General features: G+C 43.3%; 1 protein-coding gene across 1 annotated transcript in view; it reads right to left on the minus strand.

Annotated features, from left to right (window-relative positions):
* Window positions 1–19,579, minus strand: part of CUL3 (cullin 3) — a 116,315-nt gene that overhangs the window by 16,277 nt on the left and 80,459 nt on the right. The window contains exons 11-13 of the mRNA XM_075004223.1: window positions 15,570–15,694; window positions 15,142–15,238; window positions 7,112–7,246 (exon numbers count right to left, since the gene is read on the minus strand). Coding sequence (XP_074860324.1) covers window positions 7,112–7,246; window positions 15,142–15,238; window positions 15,570–15,694 — 357 coding nt within the window. The remainder of the gene's footprint in view (window positions 1–7,111; window positions 7,247–15,141; window positions 15,239–15,569; window positions 15,695–19,579) is intronic.

The raw sequence follows: 19,579 nt of genomic DNA on the forward strand, positions 1-19,579 counted from the left end.
AGGAGTTGGAGTCATCATCTGAGGTGGCAATTTGTACCACTGAAGCAGTCGAAGATGGAGAGAACAAGTTTGAAGAAAGGGGAGAGGGCGAGCGGTCCTCCCCTCTTGAATGTGAGGCACATTCTTCAGTCTCAGATAGCTTTGATTTAGAAGATGAAAGCTTGCTGGTACGGGGTCTGCCCTTTGGCACCAGGAATGGCTGTGGAAGGGGCTGTGGCCTAGGCTGTTGTTTGAATCCCCCTATGGGTCCCAATACAGCCCACTGGGTGGTATAAGTCGGGGCATCCAGTGCTGTTGCCAGTGTTGTGGCTGTGGCAGGTTTCTGAGGACTGTTGTCCTCTGAACCTGTGGAACTGGGAAAACCAGTTGCCTGTGGGTCAGAATAGGAAAGCCTTGGCCTATGTAAAGAGCTCTCAGCAGAGGAGTGCCTGGAGTGGAGGTAACAACGCCTCCATGGAAGTGTACAGCAGAGGAATGGAGGGATATGAGGCAGAGGGCATTGGTAACAGACCCCCCTGCACCGTCAGTACCAAGAGGAGAGAAGTGGCAGTAGTGTCTGACAGAGTTTTGGCTCACTTCTTTGGTACCAGCTTCTCAGTGTTTCTTCCTGCTTGCTCTGGAGAAGTGAAAGCAGACACTGGTGTGCTCTGGTCAATTACTGGCTTAGTCTGCTGAGCTGAGGCAAAGAGCTTGTCAAAGAGCCTCACTGCTTTAGATAAGGAGGGTTTGGACCTCTCCTCTCACCTCTTGGGTAAGGACACCTGGGCTGCCCCACTAACTGTAGGGACGGGGCAATGCAGTGTTTTGAGGAGGTCCCTGGTGCTCTCAGGGACACAGAGCCTGATGAGGCATATGACCGCTTCACACCTCTAAGGGATCTCCCCTCCTTGCAGGACTTGCCTGAGGCATAGCCCTGTCAGTGCTCTTGAAACCCTGTGGGCTGTACCTGAGGGGGGAGTCCATTTGCTCTGCAGGAGCCAAAGCCTGCTCCATGATCAAGAGGCAGAGCTGCCACTCTCTGGCTCTGTGGGATCATTTTGAAAGGCTCCTGCAATGAGCACAGCTTCAGTTATGCGCTGGTGTCCCAAACACCAGACAGTGAGAGTGGACGTCTGACAGAGGGATTGAGAGGGCACTGGCAGAGCACTTTTTAAAGCTCGGCAAACTGGGCGTGAGTAAGTGGCTGGCTGCACTTCAAAGTGGACCCGGCAAACGGCACAGACCATTTGAGAAGCCACGTTTGCAAAGTCTTTCTGATGTTTACCAAATCTGTTTAAAGACTCTTCTTCTTATCTCAACAGATTGTTTGTCTGTCTGTTTTTCAGGTCTGAGGGACAGAAAGGAAAATGCCACCAGAGCCAGTGGAGAGAAGAGAAGAACTGAAGTGACAGGCTGCCCATGCATAAGCAGTAGCTGTCACAGGCATCTGGAGCCTGTGCTCTGTGCATGTGGGCAGCCAGCTGAGGGGCACGGCTAAGAAAATCTTCGGCCCATGGGCGCAGCTGTGGAGCACCCATGTGGACCCTTGCAGAAGAACTAGTTTTTACGCTAACAAAACAAAGCAGCAGAAATGTAGCACTTTAAAACCTAACAAAATGATTTATTTGGTGGTGAGCTTCTGTGGGACAGACCCACTATTTGATTTGTCAGCTTTTATTGCAATTTTTTTTGGTCCCCTGTACTTATACATGTCAGTCTCTATTGGAAATGAAATGGATCTGACGAAGTGGGTCTGTCCAATGAAACCCCATCACTAAATAAATCATTGTTAGTCTTGAAAGTGCTACATTTCTGCTGCTTTGTTTTGTTGGAGTACAGACTAACACAGCTACCTCCCTCTTAGCTTTTATGCTGTACACCCTTACTAATCAGGCTGTTTGGGGCTTTTACTACTTACTGTCCGTATTTTAGTTCTCAACATTTAAGTTCATCCTTAGACTGACACTTGCGTTAAAATCTCATCTTTCAGAAATGCACAAACTGCCTTTTAAAAAGCATCACAGAAGTGGTTTGATGCGACAGTAGGATGAGCACTATCCACTAGTTGACTTCAGTGGGGGGAGGGACAGTACTTAGCAATTTATAGCACACACAGATTTCTAGAAGAAAGATACAAAACTTAGTTTTTCTATTAACAAGAATAAAAAGTTACTGCATCCTGATAAAGTTGAAGTCATCAGTATTACTTTTACAAAAGCACACCTTGTTATAAAAAAAACCAAGTGTCTTTCCAAATCTAAAATTAGGTATTTTGAAGTGTTTTCCCTTTCTTTCAGTTATTTGATATGTTACATATAATTTATTTCAGGGAGGAAACCTATAATTACAATCTATTGTGCATCTGCACATATCTAAACTAGACGTAAAGGAGCTGTGCCAGGAAACTACACAGTAGGCAGCGATAACTAAACACAAACAACACAGTATATCAAATTCTAGACATGTTAAACTTCTCTCTCTCATAACAAGGAATTAAGTAACTGTTTTAACAGTAATCCACAGAGCCAAAAGACCTTAAAATTATACAGGTGTGACCAACCTTTAAAAGCTCTCTCCATGTGGAAAGGGGGGAGTGAGGAAGGAATAGCATGGATTATGAAGTCAGTCTAAACTTTTTAATGAACTAGTTTTGATGAATTATATAACAATTTTATGGGTATAGTATGGGATGCAACAAATCTTCAGTTTATATTCAGTTTGTGAACAGATTATATACACTTCAAAGTATTTAAGCATTCTTCTCCACGTAAGTAACAATGTAAGTTTTGAAAATTAAGAGTAGTCCATTTGGAAACAATGGGATAAGTTATTAAGAGAATACAAAACCTAAGTATCTTTCTCTCACATGAAAGCACCATTAAATAAGACCATTATCCCCTGCAAAAAAAAGAAAAAAGATGGCAAATGAAATTTAATGTGGGTAAGTGTAAGGTAATGCACACTGGAAAAAATAACCCAAATTACACGTACAAAATGATGGGGTCAAATTTAGCTACGACAGATCAGGAAAGGGATCTTAGAGTTATAGTGGATAGTTCTCTGAAGACATCCACGCAGTGTGCAGCGGCAGTTAGTAAAGCAAATAGGATGTTAGGAATTATTAAAAAAGGGATAGATAATAAGACAAAAGATATCATACTTCCCCTATATAAAACTATGATACGCCCACATCTTGAGTACTGTGTGCACATGTGGTCTCCTCACCTCAAAGGATATATTGGCATCAGAAAAAGTTCAGAAAAGGGCAACTAAAATGATTAAGGGTTTGGAACAGGTCCCATATGAGGAGAGGCTAGAGAGACTGGGACTTTTCAGTCTAGAAAAGAGGAGACTGAGGGGTGATATGATGGAGGTATATAAAATCATGAATGGTGTGGAGAAAGTGAATACAGAAAAGTTATTTACTTGTTCCCATAATATAAGAACTAGAGGACACCAAATGAAATTAATGAGTAGCAGGTTCAAAACTAATAAAAGAAAGTTTTTCTTCACACAGCGCACAGCCAACCTGTGGAACTCCTTACCAGAGGATGCTGTGAAGGCCAGGACTCTAACAGAGTTTAAAAAAGAGCTCGATAAATATTTGGAGGTTAGGTCCATAGATGGCTATTAGCAAGGGGTAAGGTATGGTGCCTAGCCTTTTGTCGAAGGCGGGAGACAGATGGCAGGAAATAATTGCTTGATTATTGTCTTCGATTCACCTCCTCTGGGGCACCAGGCATTGGCTACTGTCGGCAGACAGGATACTGGGCTAGAGGGACCTTTGGTCTGACCCAGTATGGCCGTTCTTATGTTCTTATGTACCTAGTTACACGAAGCCCTAACATGCGAACCGCTAACAATTAAAAAGCAAAACTCTTTTCTCAAAGTTTAAGTAGTAATACTCTGTTCCTCTATAGTACCTCATCAACTACAAAGTATTAGTACTGCACCAGAAGAGAAGGTATTTGCCTTACTCAATCCTTTCCCAAAACAGAGGTAATAGTTTAGAGAAACTTAAAAGTTAGAGCATGAATGGCAGTACGGGGAATACAAGTCTGATAAGACGAAACTTCTTTTGCAAAGACGTTTTTTTGGTGCCTTGGCTTATCATCAGCAGAGGGTACCTGAACCTCTTAGGTGCGATGCTGTCCTATTGTGTCCTTCACAGTACTGACCTTATAGCAGACAGAACACAGCATATGGGAGCTAGGTCACTCAAAGTGCTACTTTACTGATTTTTTGTTTTAAAGGTCTAATGGTGTCACAGGGTAGCTGGTCCCTGTGAGTAGGCCAGGACCAGATCCTGTGTATCAGAGCAGGGGGTACCAAATGAGCCAATAAAAAGAGAGCATGGCTACACATGAACATATACAGACATATCAGAGGGCAGGACGGTGATAAGCTATTAGGATAGCATGGGCCGCGGGAGTGGACCTATTGAGAAGTGGAGCTAATTCCTACGGAGTCCCTGGAGCCAGGTATGCCGGAAGTTAGCCCTGGTGCTTGTGTCCCAGAAGGGAGTGGAGCTGGTTGGGTCCAGCAAGTTACAAGAAGCAGGATCACTAGAGCCTATGAGAGGGGAAACCCCTAGGACAACAGTGAACTAAGGGATTATTTCTGTTTGATTTATTCTCCGTGGCCATGTCTACGTGAGTGGCTTTTCCTGGCAAAACCAAGCTTTTGCCTGGGGGAGGGGAGGGGAAATGCAGCATACCTACATGGCAAATGCTCAGGGCTAACAACCCTGACCTGGAAAAGAGCCATTTGTTACAGAAACAGCAATGAAGACTTCCTTCTCAACTGTGTGTGACAGCCTTCCAGAGTCACTTACAGTGACTTGTATGACTGCCAGTGGTGAAAGCATGGAAGATGGAAGTCCTGAGTGCCAACACCTAGACCAGAAGCTCCAGGACATGACAGCCTCAGTGCTGAACTGTTCAAGGCAGACCCAGAACTTGCAGCCACTATTCTTCAACAGCTCTTTACAGCAACATGGGAAGGGAAGCAGGTGCCACAGGAATGATTATTAAGATACCCAAGAAAGGAGCACTCAATGACTAACAACCGGTGCAGCATCACTCTCCTGGCAGTGCCAAGCAAGGTCCTCACTAAGATCATTATTCAGCAGATCTCAGACACCGTTGACAAATCACTGAGCAAAGAACAAGCTGGCTTTTGCAAAAGAAACGGGTGTGTGCATCAAATGTTTGTACTGCAATGCAATGCACTGAATGGCAGAGGCGGTTGGTCATCTACTTTATCGATTTCGAAAAAGCCTTCAACATCACTCGTAGAGATCGTCTTTGGTGAATTCCGAGAGCATATGGAATACCAAAACAAGTAGTACTACTCATCAAGAGTTTTTATAACAATTGTACATGCAGCATGGGAAATAATGATCTGCACTTCGAAGTTAAAACTGGAATAAGGTAGGGATGCATCATGTTTCCGATACTCTAACTTAGTCAGAGACTGGGTTATGCAGTGTACAACAGAAGATGAGCCAAGAGGCATTACATGGGCTATCTTCTCCACACCAGAGGATCTCGAGTTTGCTGATGACCTTGTGTTACTCTCCCATACGCATCGTCATATGTAAGAGAAGACAAATAGACTCTGCATCTTCAGAAAACAGGTGGGACTAAGAGTTGGTCAGAAGTCATGACCTTAAACACAGAGGCACCAGCATCAGTCAAGATCGATGGCCATGACCTACTTACCGCAGAGAGCTTTCCACACTTGAGTACTATCATCAGACAAGACAGAGATGTCAGAAGGGACATACAGAGCAGCCTCGGTAAAACCAGAAATGTCTTCATGAGTCTGAATGATGTATGGAAGCCATCACAGTACAGCATTCACACCAAACTGAAGTTTTATTACAGCTGTGTTTTATCAACATTATTATATGGATCAGAATGCTGGCAGGTGACAGGGTACGAACTTTCACACCAGAAGCCTTCGGAGGATCCTCAGTATTTTCTGGCCAAGAATAATTTCAAATCTGGACCTGCTTACACAGTACAGACAAGATGACATGGTCACCATTGTTATGAAAAGATGCTAAAGATGGACTGGGCACTTGACCAGGAAAGATGGAAGTTCCATCACAAAGATTGCTGTTCACTGAACCCCTGAAGGGAAGCGGAAATGAGGACAACCCAAGACAACATGGCGCTGGACTGCTGAAGTAAAAATGAAGAGCATGAATCACACTGGGGGTACTATTGAGAGGCTGGCCAGTGACAGACAGAAGTGGAGGGACTTTTTTGCTGCCCTACATGCCAGCAGGTGTAAAGGACAATGACGATGAATACATTAACTACCATCCAGCAATGAAATAAAAGACAGAAGCTTCCCATTCTGAGGTTTGTAATTCAGAATATGAAACATTAAGCATAAGGATGTTCCAAAAAAACAACCAAAAAAGAATCTCTCTCTAATATTTTAGGTTCAAATCCATCTTCGTTGTCATAAGAGGTTTGCAAATTAAATGGACCTAAAACAATTTGGACCCCTCTTCACTGGGTGACTATACTGAACTAAGTTAATTTGAAGCAGTCTTAAAGCAGATTATGGTCTCTTCTGCAGACTCTAATTTCGCCATACACAGCTGAAGTCTAAATACATACAGTCTAAAATCCTGAGTTTCTGGAAGAAGAATGACTAAGGCTATTAGTCAATTTTCAACACCTTTAAAGAAAAAAAATGGTTAAGAGCCCTGCCCCTTTTTTTAATAAGCGTTCCAGGGAAGACGGGCTATCAATTACACAAACCCAGTATTGCTAATATAGGTTTATGATCCTATACTATATACAGCACAAAATCCCAATGAAAATTCTTCTAAGCAACACACTTTTCATATATTAAGTGATTAACAATGTGACATGCAGGATTAAGGCGCTAAAAACAATCTAACCAAAAATGTAATTATTGACTCCAGACTCTTGCTATCAGGTAAAAACAAGTGAGGTATAGTTCATTGGCAACCAAAGGTCTGTATACATAGATCAAGACTTCCTACACAACTTCTCAAAGAGGATGTGTAATACCATATATGCTCTGAACCCATCTGTAGAATACATTTTAACAGTTATTTAAAGCCAACTTAAAATGGTACAAATCATACCTCAAATGTGTATTTTTCTCTGTTGTTAAAGAGCATTAGTATCGTCATCTGGAAAGTGGAGACTTGCAATATGTGCTTCCTTGTATTTGAGCCAGTTACTTGGGCACCTCCTACACCAACCTCTGAGCCATCTTCCTGTTTCAATTTAAAAGAAGTCATGAAATCACTTTAGGAAAAATTTGCACCTCCCAATTAGAAAAAAAGACAGTTACCTGTTCTGTAAGTGGTGCTCTTTGAGATGTGTTGCTCATCTTCATTCCAAGTTGGGTGCGTGTGGGCACACACCCAGTCACCAGAAGCTTTTTGCCCTAGCCGGTAGCCATAAGGTTGGTGCGGTGCCCCCTGGAGTGGCACCATATGGTGATCAGTATATGCACCACCCGACTCCCCCCCTCAGTTCCTTCTTGCTGGCTACTCCGACGGTGGGGAAGGTGGGAGGGTTTTGGAATGGACATGAGCAACACATCTCGAAGAACACCAGCTACAGAGGAGGTAACAGTCTTTTCTTCTTCCAGTAATTGCTCACATTCATTTCAAGTTGGGTGAATACAAAAAAAGGCCTAGGAGGTGGAGTCGGAGACCGAAACGGACTGCAGGACAGCCCTGGCACTGCAGCATCTTCCCGTGTGTGCTGTGTCAAAGTGTAACGTGCTGTAAACATACGAATTGAGGATCAGGTGGCCGCCCTACAGATGTCCTGCATAAGCACCTGCGATAAATACGCCACAAAATGCCTAAACTCTGGTGAAGAGTGCCCTAACTAGAGGGAGAGGAACCCCTGCAAGCTTGTAACATGCCTTGATGCATGTCACTATCCACGGGAAGAGACCAGAAGGTCCTTCATTCCTATCAGCAACTGCCACAAAGAGTTGCTGCATTCTTCTATCCATATGTAAGGCCGGCGCCCTTCTAACATCGAAGGATGTAAACATTGCTCCCTCAGGAATGCATGGGGCTTTGGGTAAAACACCAATAGGGAAATGTCTTGGTTAACATGAAACGTGGAGACCACCTTCGGTAAAAATGCAGGGTTGGGTCTCAGCCTAACTTTATACTTGTGAAATACTGTGTACAAGGGGTCCAATGAAAGTGCCCTCAACTCAGATATCCTCCTGGCTGAAGTAATTGAACCAAAAACACTGTTTTGTAACTCAGAAACAGCAGGGAGCAGGCAGTCAGAGGTTCAAAGGGGAACCCCATAAGCTTGGCTAACACCAAACTGAAATCCCATAGGGGCAGTGGTGCCCGAACCTGGTGCTTGGTTCTTTCTAAACTTTCAGAAACCTTTTAACTATGAGGTTAGAGAATACAGAAGACATTCCATGACCTGTGTGAAAGGCTGAGATAGCAGCTAAGTGCACCCTAACCAAGGAGAGGGACAAACCTTCCTGTACCAGACGCCATAGGTAATTTAAAATCAACAGGATGGGGGCTTGTGAGGGAGATAGCCCTCTGTAAGGTACCCACACCGAAAACCTTTTCCACTTAGCCAAAAAAAGTCACCCTCGTGGAGGGTTTTCTACTATTTAATAACACTTCCTCTTTGGGATCCAAACAGGTGTGCTCCTGGTCCCTCAGCCATGGCACATCCATGCTGTGAAGTGCAGCGGCTGGAGATTGGGATGTTGCACCCTCCCCTCTTGCTGCATCAGCAGATCTGGTGGATTGACAATGTCATCGGCTTGAGGATTGACAGGTGCAGGAGGGTCGAGTACCAGTGCTGATGGGCCAATGCCAGTGCCACCAAGATGACCAATGCCCCTTCTAAGCAAATCTTAAGGAGGACCTTGTGGACTAGTGGAATCGGAGGAAACACATACATCAGTCTGCCCAACCAGGGGACACTGAAGGTGTCTGCCCAGAACCCCAGGCTTTGATTGTGGTAGGAGCAAAATGTCCATCATTTCACATAGAGGTGGGAGGCGCACAGGTCCACCAGGGGATACCGCCACTTCCAGAAAATAGAATGAACAATCTCCAGGCAGAGAGACCACTTGTGATCCATAAAGGACCTGCTGAGTTGGTCCGCCAGTGAATTATGCACACCTGGAAGGTAAAGGCCTACAGCATGAGGCTGTGCTCATGAGAAGTCCCAGAACATCATGGCCTCATGACACAGGGGAGAGAAGCGTGAAAACCCTCCCCCCAGTCTGATGATATAGTACTTTGCTGTCATGTTGCTGTACTGACTAACACGATGTCCTGTCACATTGGCCTTGAAAGTCACACGTTACTTTGATGATCCTGAGCTCCCTCACATTTATGTGGAGCTGAAGATCTGACACACTCCTACCCTATTTTCAGATAAGGCAGATAAAAAGCTGCATAGTCTGAAAGACTCTAGGGCCACCCTCTGCTCCATTTGGAGGGGAAGGGCAGTAGTGACCTCTTCAGGCATTTGGCCTCCAAGGAGGCACCAGAGGCAGAGCTGGCATTGGCACCGGCTGGCCAGAAAACCCCGTCACAGGTGGCACAAACGGCGCTGTTACTGTTCCCTGTACTTGAGTCAGTCAGTACCAGTGCCTGGGCTGGTGCCTGCTCCATCAGCACCAGAGGGACAATTACGGATGGCGCTGGCACTGAAGGGCTCCAGTCCTGCTGCAACGGTGCTGCCAACGGTGCCAAGGGCGCTGCCAACAAAGTAGATGCAGGCGGCTCAACAATGACTGCCGTTTTCTGTCTTTGTTCGAGTGGCGGGGCGCCCGGTGACACCAATTGTGCTGAGCGTGGGACTGGCAGGGCCCCCGGCACCGTTAAAGGCATTCCAACAGCCTGGCTCTGTGCCTCATGAAATCCCCACAGGGTCTAAAAGGGCCTGTGCCGAGTCGCCTGTGAAGCCAGAGGCCAACCTGTATAGTCTGAACGACAACTCCGGTGCTTGCGACGGCTATGGTGCAACCTTCTTGAGCTCCCGCTCCGTCTGGAGCTTGAGTAAAAGGAGTCCGACTCTGATGCCAATTCAGAAGCAGATAACCACAGTGGGACCACTGGAGTCAGAGACGATGTCATGCGCGCCGAGGACAGTGCCAGTGCCGGAGTATAGGTCACCTGAAACTGGCCCACAGTCTGCTGGGTCGGCACCGGAGCGCTTGACACCGAATACAGCGTTGGTGTCGGCATCGATGTGAGTGCAGGGGTTGGTGCCAGTGTCACGGCCATGAGCCCCAATCACTGTTTCAATGCTATGTTGCCTGTCCTCCATAGATGGAGAAGGACCCAGCACCATCATCTGTAGAAGTCCTTATGCCACTGGAAACACTACTAGCGGTGAGGGCAAATCCAGCACCTGTGGGCTCCCACACTCTGCACTGCATTTAACAGATGTGCCTCTTACCCTTTGGCAGTGTGCACCGGAGCTTTGGACTTGAGGCCACCCTGTTTTGACTTTGGCGAGAGATGCCTCTCATGCCTCCTCCTCTTCATCGGCACCGGAGATGGACTCCCATGGCACTGAGAAGGCACTGGTGCCTGCACCTGCTCTTGGTGCTGGGAGTTCTTAGGCAGCACTGTGGTTGACGGCACCAGTGCACTTTGCACCAAGGAGGCTCCACTCTCCGCTCCTGCTGGAGACTCTTGAGGCTTAAGAGCTGCCTCCACTAAGACGACTTTAAGGTGTCAGGCCCTATCTTTCAAAGTTCTGGGCTTAAAGGCCTTACAAATTGGACAGTAATCATGCAAGTGTCCTTCCCCCACGCAAATCAAACAGGATGAATGAGAGTCACTTTTGGGCATACTTTTGCCGTATTTTGAACAAGTCTTAAAGCCTGGGGAGCCAGGCATTCCCCAATGCCAAGGGGGATGGAAAGCGCCACCTCGGCTATTAGTTAAAACACTAAGACTAACTATCAAGTAGTAAAACTAATTTACACTTCTTCAGGAACTATTTACACTACAATAGGCTACTAGCTAAAGAACTGAGCAGAGAAAGCAAGAGCTCCAACGACCGACTGGTAGCACGGCGAGAAGAATCTGAGCGAGGAAGGGTGAGAGTGGGGGTGGAGATCGGGCAGTGCATATATTGGTCGTCATATCAGCGCCACTTCAGGGGGCACCGCACCAACCCTATGGCTACTAGCTAGGGCAAAAAGCTTCCGGCGACTGGGCATGCGCAAACTTGGAATGGACACGAGCAATCACTCCAAGAAGAACTTATTATTTAGTAAGAGCATTCTGCTTAAGCAATATTACATTTGAGATTTTAATTACCCAAGTCCAAGAATATTATATGCTTGGTTCTGATTCTGCTCAACTACTATAATTTAGGAGAGACTACTGGGTGCTCACCACACCCGATTTAACACTGTGAGGGGGGGATATAAAGTAAAAACAGATTCAGCAATGGAGAAAAGTCAGCAGTGGTAGAATGGACTTTAAGAGGAAATACAGTTCTGATACCTATGAAGCTAACAGATGGGTAGTAGATATTGGCAGTAAAATGACTGTACCTCACAGGATGAGGAATGTGCCAGCAGCAATTATGATGTTTTTACAATAATGCAAGGATCTTGGGTAACAAAATTGAGGAAACAGAATTACAGCTACAGGAAGTGAAATCAGATATTATAGGGATAACAGAATTAGCTGGTGCAGTAGCAGGAATGACTGGAGTACAGGTATTGAAGACTATGTGCTTTTCAGAAGAAACAGAAATAAAGGCAAAGATTGTGGCATAGCACTGTATATCAATGATGAGGTGTGCTGTACAGAAATTTGAGGGGATGGAGGAATAAAAGTGTTTGGGTCAGTATCACTTTGGTGCAGAAAGCCCCTTGAACTAGTACAGAAGTTCTCCAACTGTTCTCCCTTTGGACTCCCTCTGAAAATATTTCAGACTGTGATGGCCTCCTCCCCACAGGTGATAACACCCTCCGCATACCATGCCACGCTGACTTCAGTGCTGCTACTTTCAGAGCTGGGTGCCCATGGAGCAGCCACCACTTTCCGCTCTAGTTTCAGACCTGCTGGGTACTTAGAAAGCAGCCGGTTCTGAAGACAGTGATGACTCTACCACAAGCACAGATGTAAGGACTGTAATACCATACTACCTTGCCACCCTTACTTCTGTGCTGCTGCTACTATTGGCATCAGAGCTGCCTACAGAGTTGGTTGCCTGGCCAGCATTCACCACTCTTTAGCTTGGCTGCAGAGCTGGGTAGCTGGCAATACCAGCTCTGAAGGCAGCACAGAAGAGTGACAATACTGCAACCTTCTCCCTTACAATACGCTTGGAACCCACTTTCAAATCAGAACTCACAGACTGACAAACACTGGCTAGTGCTTGGGATAGGCTGAAGACCCTCAAGACTCCATGTGTATACAGATAGAGACCTCGGTATCGAACACATGTTTTTATGAAGTAATATTAATGAAATAAATACTACTGAGAATTGTGTGATTATGGGAGACTAAATTCCCAGGAATAGACTGGAGAGTGATACCAATAATAGCAGGGCCCAGATTTACCAGGATGTGATACTGGACAGATTTCTTCACTGAAGAGATGCTGAATGAACAAGAAGTGATTCCGCTTTAGATTTGATACAGATGAATAAAGAGAACCTCATAGAACTGGTTGCAAAGGAAAAATCTTGGTTTGCATGATCATGAACTAATTCAGCTGAAACTAAATGGAAGGATAAAAAAACAGATCTGTAGCTATGATCCTTTATTGCAAAAGGACTCACGGTAAAAACAATAAGGGAATTAGGGAAGTGGACTGAACTGAAGAACTCAAGGATCTCAATGTGCAGAAGGCTAGGATTTACTTTAAGTTAAAGTTGCAGAAACTGTCTGAGTCCCGCAACCCAAGCAAAAGGGAAAATATCATAAGGAAGCGTTGCTGACCAACCTGGATGAACAAGCATCTCAAAACCAGCGATTAAGACAAAGCAGAAAGATTACAAGTAATAAAGATGGGATGGATCAGTAACAAAAGCTACCTTGTGGAGGTGAGAAAGCAAAGAACTGCCAAAGAAACAGAGTTGGACCTTGCAAAGGACACTAAACCCAACAGTAGAAGGTTCTACATCAACATAAAAAAAAAGGGGGAAAACATGGAAAGAATTGGGACTGATAAGCACTGAGAATGGGATGGAGATTAAAAATAATCTAGAAATTCCCAATACCTAAAGAAATATCTTCTCAGTTTTGTAAGATTAATGATGCAGGCAGCTAATGGGAAAGAGGATATGGTGTTAGAAACCACCACCTCTGAAGTGCAAGTCAAGCTTCATGGGACTAATATGGGGGGGGGGGGGGCAGTGACAGGCAATCGGAGAATATTAAAGGAAGTGGCACATGAAATGCAAGAAGAGTATAAAGGATTTTTTAATGAAATCTGTCAACTCAGGGGTCATATCCTATGACTAGAGAATTCCTGACATAATTCCTATTTTTAACAAAGGGAAAAATGTGACCTGGGAAATTACAGGCCTGTTCATTTGACCTTATTTATACGTTAAAGTCTTGGAACAAATTAAGAAAAAGAAAGTGGTTAAGGACAGACGTTAACAGCAAGTGGGATAAAATACAACATGATTTTACAAAAGGGACAATCATGCCAGACCAACCTGATTTCTTTCTTTAAGACGATAACTGACCTTTTACACAATGGAAATGGACTAGACCTAATCTGCCTGGATTTTGTAAGGCACGTAATACACTTCCACTTGGGAAATTGTTAATTAAATTGGAAAAGTTAGGGATTAGTATAAGAATTAAAAGGTGGATAAGGAACTGATTAAAGAAGAGACTGTAAGAAGCTGTACTGAAAGGTGAAGTGTCAGGCTGGACTGGTCTTGGGTCAAATCTTAAACATTTTTATGAATGACCTGAGCACAAAAAAGGATGTGTATCTTAATAAAATTTGAGCATGAAACAAAGTTGTTGGTACTACCAGTACAGAAGAGGCTCAGACTAACACACAAGGCAATCTGTATGAGCTCGTAAATTTGAATAATATAAATGGGATGAAATTTAATATCCCAAAGTGCAAGGTCATGCATTTAGGGACTAACCATGAGAGTTTCTACTACAAGGTGGGGGTATATAGTTGGAAGAGATAGAGGAGAACAAAGAACTGAGCATGTTGGTTGATCACAAGGGTGACTAAGATGCCAATATGATGCAGCTGTGAAGAAGGCCAATGAAGTCCTTGAGTTCATCAGGCTAGTATTTCCAGCAGAGATAGGGAACTGCTAGTACCATTATACAAGACACTGGTGAGATCTCATATGAAATACTGTGAGCAATTCTGTTTCTCCATGTTAAAAAAAAAAAGAATTCAAAACAGAAGCAAGTGTAATGAAGGGCTATCAGGCTGAACAGAGAAACGGAAAACTTAACTTATGAGAGCTTGACTTGTTTAGTCTAATCAAACAAAGGTAAACGGGAGACGTGATAGCTCCCTATAAATACATCTGAGGGATAAATACTAGGGAGGGTAAAGAATTAAGTTAAGCACCAGTGTGGACGCAATGGGGGGCAGGGAAAGCGGAGAATAAAGAAGAGGACTTCAGCAACTCTGCCAGAGTTTAGGGACCTATTAAAGGAGTCAATGGGTAAAGTTCCGTGGCCTGCAATATGCCAAAGATGGGGTACATCAGTAGTTCTCAAAAGTGTGGTCTGCTGTGACCATCCTGGAAGTGGGCCATGGGCTCAATCCCCTCTCTCCATAGCAGGGAGCCAGTGCTGGCATTCCAGCCCCATGCTCAGAATGCCAGTGCTGCCTTCTCATTGTGGTTAGGGAAGCCAGAGCCTCATGGGCTGGGTCTGGCTCAAGGGGGAAGGAAGCAGCTGCATGATGACGCTCCCTCTCCTCCATAGCTAGGCGAATGGGAGCACAGGAAACTACTAACCTGGAGGTCTTCCCCACTGATCCCTTTGGTTGGCATCACAACACTGGCCAGTGGGACCAGCAAGGGGGGCAGTGACATTGAGTGGCAGGGAGCAAAAAGCCAGAAAGTGCTCCAACCCATGCCCAGACTATTTTTGAGATTAAAACATAATACTTTTAAAATTCAGACATTTACCTTTTTAACAGGTCCATAGAAGGTGGCATTGAGATCCGCTGAACCCATGTGATGCTGGAGTGTCAGCTGTCGACCACTGTGCTTGGCTAAATAAAATCTGAGACAATTAAAATGAAAATTTACATATTTATATGGCACATTTTGTCCAGATGATCCAAAAGCACTTTACATAAGTAGATAATTTTGACTTCTTTAGGATGGAGCATAATGTCTAACAGTTACTCTTTAAAAAAAATAAATTGAGCTTAAAGTTGCATCTGAAATGAAAATCCAAGCAGTGAGAAGTTGGTTTTCTAGTTTGCCCAGAAAAGAACAAAGCAACTCTCTAATATGCCTTGGAATACTCCTAAAAGTATATTTACTTTTAATCACGGTTTAGAAGCTTTTTATTTATGATTGCTAAATACAAAGCCTGATTCAACACGTACCTTCTAAATACTTCAAAAGCATGTCTGGGAGCTGGAGGGATGTTGCACTTTGGTGTGGCTGACTGAGTAGGCCAGTAGCCTGTTGTGAGAACCCGCACTGTGAGATCAACACCACCTAATGAGACCTATAGCAACAATGGAAGAAGACATCCACCATTTTAAAACGGGAAAGGGTTCTCCCTGTCTTCTATATTATAATTAGACTTTTTTAATAGTTTCCACAGACCAAGGAGAAATTGTAGTTGCCATTCTTTCTAAGACAGACAAATTAAATTCATCACTGCTGGAGCAGGAGCCCAAAAGCTCACATTGTTCCCATATGGCCAAAGACTATACAGAACATGGTAACGTAAAATGTGTTAAGTATTCACAATAATAAATTCTGAAATTAAAAGCTTTACATGGTCAGATTCATCACAGGGTCAACTCTTGTCATTTTTTGCCTTCTGCTCTAATTCTGTTTGCAATAAGACTGACTGGGTAGAAAAAACTACATTTTGTGTTGTTAATAATGTGAATTGCAAAGTAACAATTTTTGTACTTGCCCTTTTGCAGAAAACAATAAGCAACAGTTTGACATTCAATACTAAGCAATAGGGAGTTTTTCCTGCCATTCCCTCTCTGAAGTTTTAAAGCCAAAAACCTCTGCATATGTTTTGCCATTGTTTAATGTAAACAATTGGTTTCTTGCTCAATCTGATAAAATTATATGGCTTTATTACTTATTTTCTGAAAGTATTTATTAACATAGGCATTCACAAAGGCTTGGAACACTCTACAGCTGACATTTTAAGCTACTGAAATGGTCTCAGCAGGTGGCTCATATCTATATGTAATCAAGGTATAATTCTCAAAAAGTGTCTCAACTACATTTCATATTGCTAAGCTTATAACTGTGTATATTTTCAGTTTCCATACGATTAATGAACATGAATTAGAGGTAAGTAATTTTTTTTCTTTAAAAAAGAAAGCGTATAATTATAAAAAGATCCAGGCTCTGACAGACTACAAAAACTAATACACAGCAATACGGTGGGTTAAATTAAAGGCAAAAAAGTCACACTTATCATTGGGACACAAAGTAGAGGCCTCCCAAGTTAAGAATGCTTTTATTTATTATTACAAGAATACACTGTACCCAATAAATAAATATATGAGACTATCTAGAGACTTATTAGGGGGAAAGAAAAAGTCAGCTGGGCCACACAATCCAGAAAAAGGTTTTAACAGAGTGACTGGATTCAACAGTCTAAAACAATATTTCACACATAAAGAACTACACTGAGGCTTCTCCTAAGTGAATCAAAGGCCACTGACACACTTCAATGACACTGACACGCTTCTGATTTGATGAGCCTTAAAATGCACTGATGTACAGAGAAATGCAGTCAATCATTCATCTAGAGATGAGGTATGAATACACTGAGGCAAAATCAAAAGGCATAGAGGCTCAAAGCCAGGTCAGTGGCCATTGACTCAACTACTAACCCACCAAAAAATATTATATACTTCCTTAAAATGACATGTCCTTCAGGTCTGTTTGGCTATGTTTAGACTGCAGGTGCTATTTTGGTATCCCAAAATAGCAACACAATGGCTCTTCCCTATATTCAAAACAGCACTGCTATTTTGAGCACAGTATTCTGGTTCCCATACCACTTGTCATGATAGGGGTAACGGAACTTTCGGAATAATCCCTTATTTTGGACTTCAGTGCCATTTAGATGGCACCAAGTTCAAAATACACATGCAGTCTAAACATACACTTTAAAACCACACTACCTTCAAATTAAGAACAAACTGCTCCCTTATGTTTTTTTAACTGGAAAAAGTCTAAGACCCAAAATTTTAGCCCTCCTGAATTTTTAGATCTACTAGAAGGCACACTAAATAAACTCTTCTTACAGGGAAGTTACTTTCCCACCAACGTAGAATCACAGAATGCTACAACTGGAAGGGACCTCGTGAGGTCATCAAATCTAGTCCCCTGCCCTCATGGCAGCACCAAGCACCACCTCTACAGTCCCTGGACCATCCCCGATAGGTGTACATCTAACCTGCTTTTCAATATCTTCAGTGATAGAGATTCTACAACCTCCCTAGACAATTTATTCTAGTATTTAACCACCCTAACAGGAAGTTTTTTCCTGATGTCCAGCCTAAACCTCCCTTGCTTCAGTTTAAGACCATTCCTCAGAGACCAAGGAGAACAATTTTTCTCCCTCCTCCTCCTTTTTAGTATTTGAAAACAGCTATAATATCCCCTCTCAGTCTTCTCTTTTCTAAACTAAGAGAAATTAGCCCAGTTCTTTCAGTCTTCCCTCATAGTTCATGTTCTCTAGACCTTTAATCATTCTTGTTGCTCTTCTCTGGACCTTCTCCAATTTCTTGAAATGTGGTGTCCGGAACTGAACCCAATACACCAACTGAGGCCTAATCAGTGCATAGCAGAGTGGAAGAATGACTACTCTTGCTCCCCACACTCCTCTTAATACATCCAACAATCACTTTTTTTTTTTTTGGCAACAGCATCAACCTGTTAGATCATATTTAGCTTGTGTTCCACTTTGACCCCTAGATCCCATTCTGCAGTACTCCTTCTTAGACAGCTGCTTCCCATCCTGTATGTGTGAAACTGACTGTTCCTTCTTGAATGGAATACTTTGCATTTGCCCCATTAAACTTTATCCATTTACTTCAGACCATTTCTCCAGTTTATCCCCATGGTTTTGTATTATGATCATCTCCCAGAAAGCAGTTGCAACCCCTCCCAGCTTGGTATTATCAGCAAACTTACGAAGCTTACTTTCTATGCCAATATCTAAACCATCAATAAAGATACTGAATAGAACGGGTCCCAAAACAGACCCTTGTGGAACCCCACTTGTTATGCCCTTCCAGCATGATTGAGAACCATTAATAACTGGCAGGATAACTGTTCTTAGAGAGTAGTTATTCACCTGCCTTATAGTAACCACATCTAAGTTTTATTTGCCTAGTTTATTGGTAAGATCATGTGAGACCGTATCAAATGCCTTACTAAAGTCCAAGTATGCCACATCCACCATTTCCCTCTTATCCAAAAGACTTGTTATCCTATCAAAGAATGCTATCAGATTGGTTTGACATTTTTTTTCAAATCCATGCTGGCTGTTACCTTTCACCTTATTTTTTTTTCCAGATGTTTGCAGATGAATTCTTTAATTACTTGCTCCATTATCTTTTCCAGAACAAAAAAGTTAAACTGACTGGTCTGTAGTTTCCTGGGCTGTTCTTATTTCTCTTTTAAAGATGGGCACGATATTCACCCTTTTCCAGTCTTGTGGAATCTCTCCAGACTTCCATGACTTTTCAAGGATGATAGCTAAAGGCTCAAACACGTCTATCAGCTCTGAGTATTTCTGGATGCATTTTATTAGGCCCTACTGACTTGCGGACATCTAACTTTTCTAAGTAATTTTCAACTTATTCTTTTTTTATTTTATTTTCCAAACCTACCATCTTCCCACTAGCATTCACTATGCTAGGCATTCCTTCATCATCAGACTTCTTGGTGAAGACCAAAACAAGGAAGTCATTGAGCACCTCTGCCATTTCCAACTTTCATGATGTTGTTTCCCCCTCCTCACTGAGCAGTAGGCCAACCATGTCCTTGATCTTCCTCTTGCTTCTAATATATTTATAGAAATTCTTCTTGCTACTCTAAGCACTGTGCACATGGGACCCTCATGCTGGCAAAACTTATGCTGCTCAGGGGGTTGTTTTTTCCAAACTTTGAATGACCAAAGTTTGGCAACATACAGTAAATTCCCAATTATCCAATATAAACCATATTGAAGGATGGCTGGATAACTGGAAACGTCAGTAAATGGTGGGAGCCAACAGCCCCAGGGGAAGTTGTACCAGGGCTGCATAGGACACGTGTGCTTGAGATAATTAAAGGCTATTTAGCATGCAAGACCTACTTATCTCACGCCACACCAACACCTGTGTAGTAGCCTTCGGAAATG

The sequence above is a fragment of the Carettochelys insculpta genome, chromosome 10 (assembly GCF_033958435.1).
Source record: "Carettochelys insculpta isolate YL-2023 chromosome 10, ASM3395843v1, whole genome shotgun sequence".
In the NCBI taxonomy this organism is placed as follows: domain Eukaryota; kingdom Metazoa; phylum Chordata; order Testudines; family Carettochelyidae; genus Carettochelys; species Carettochelys insculpta.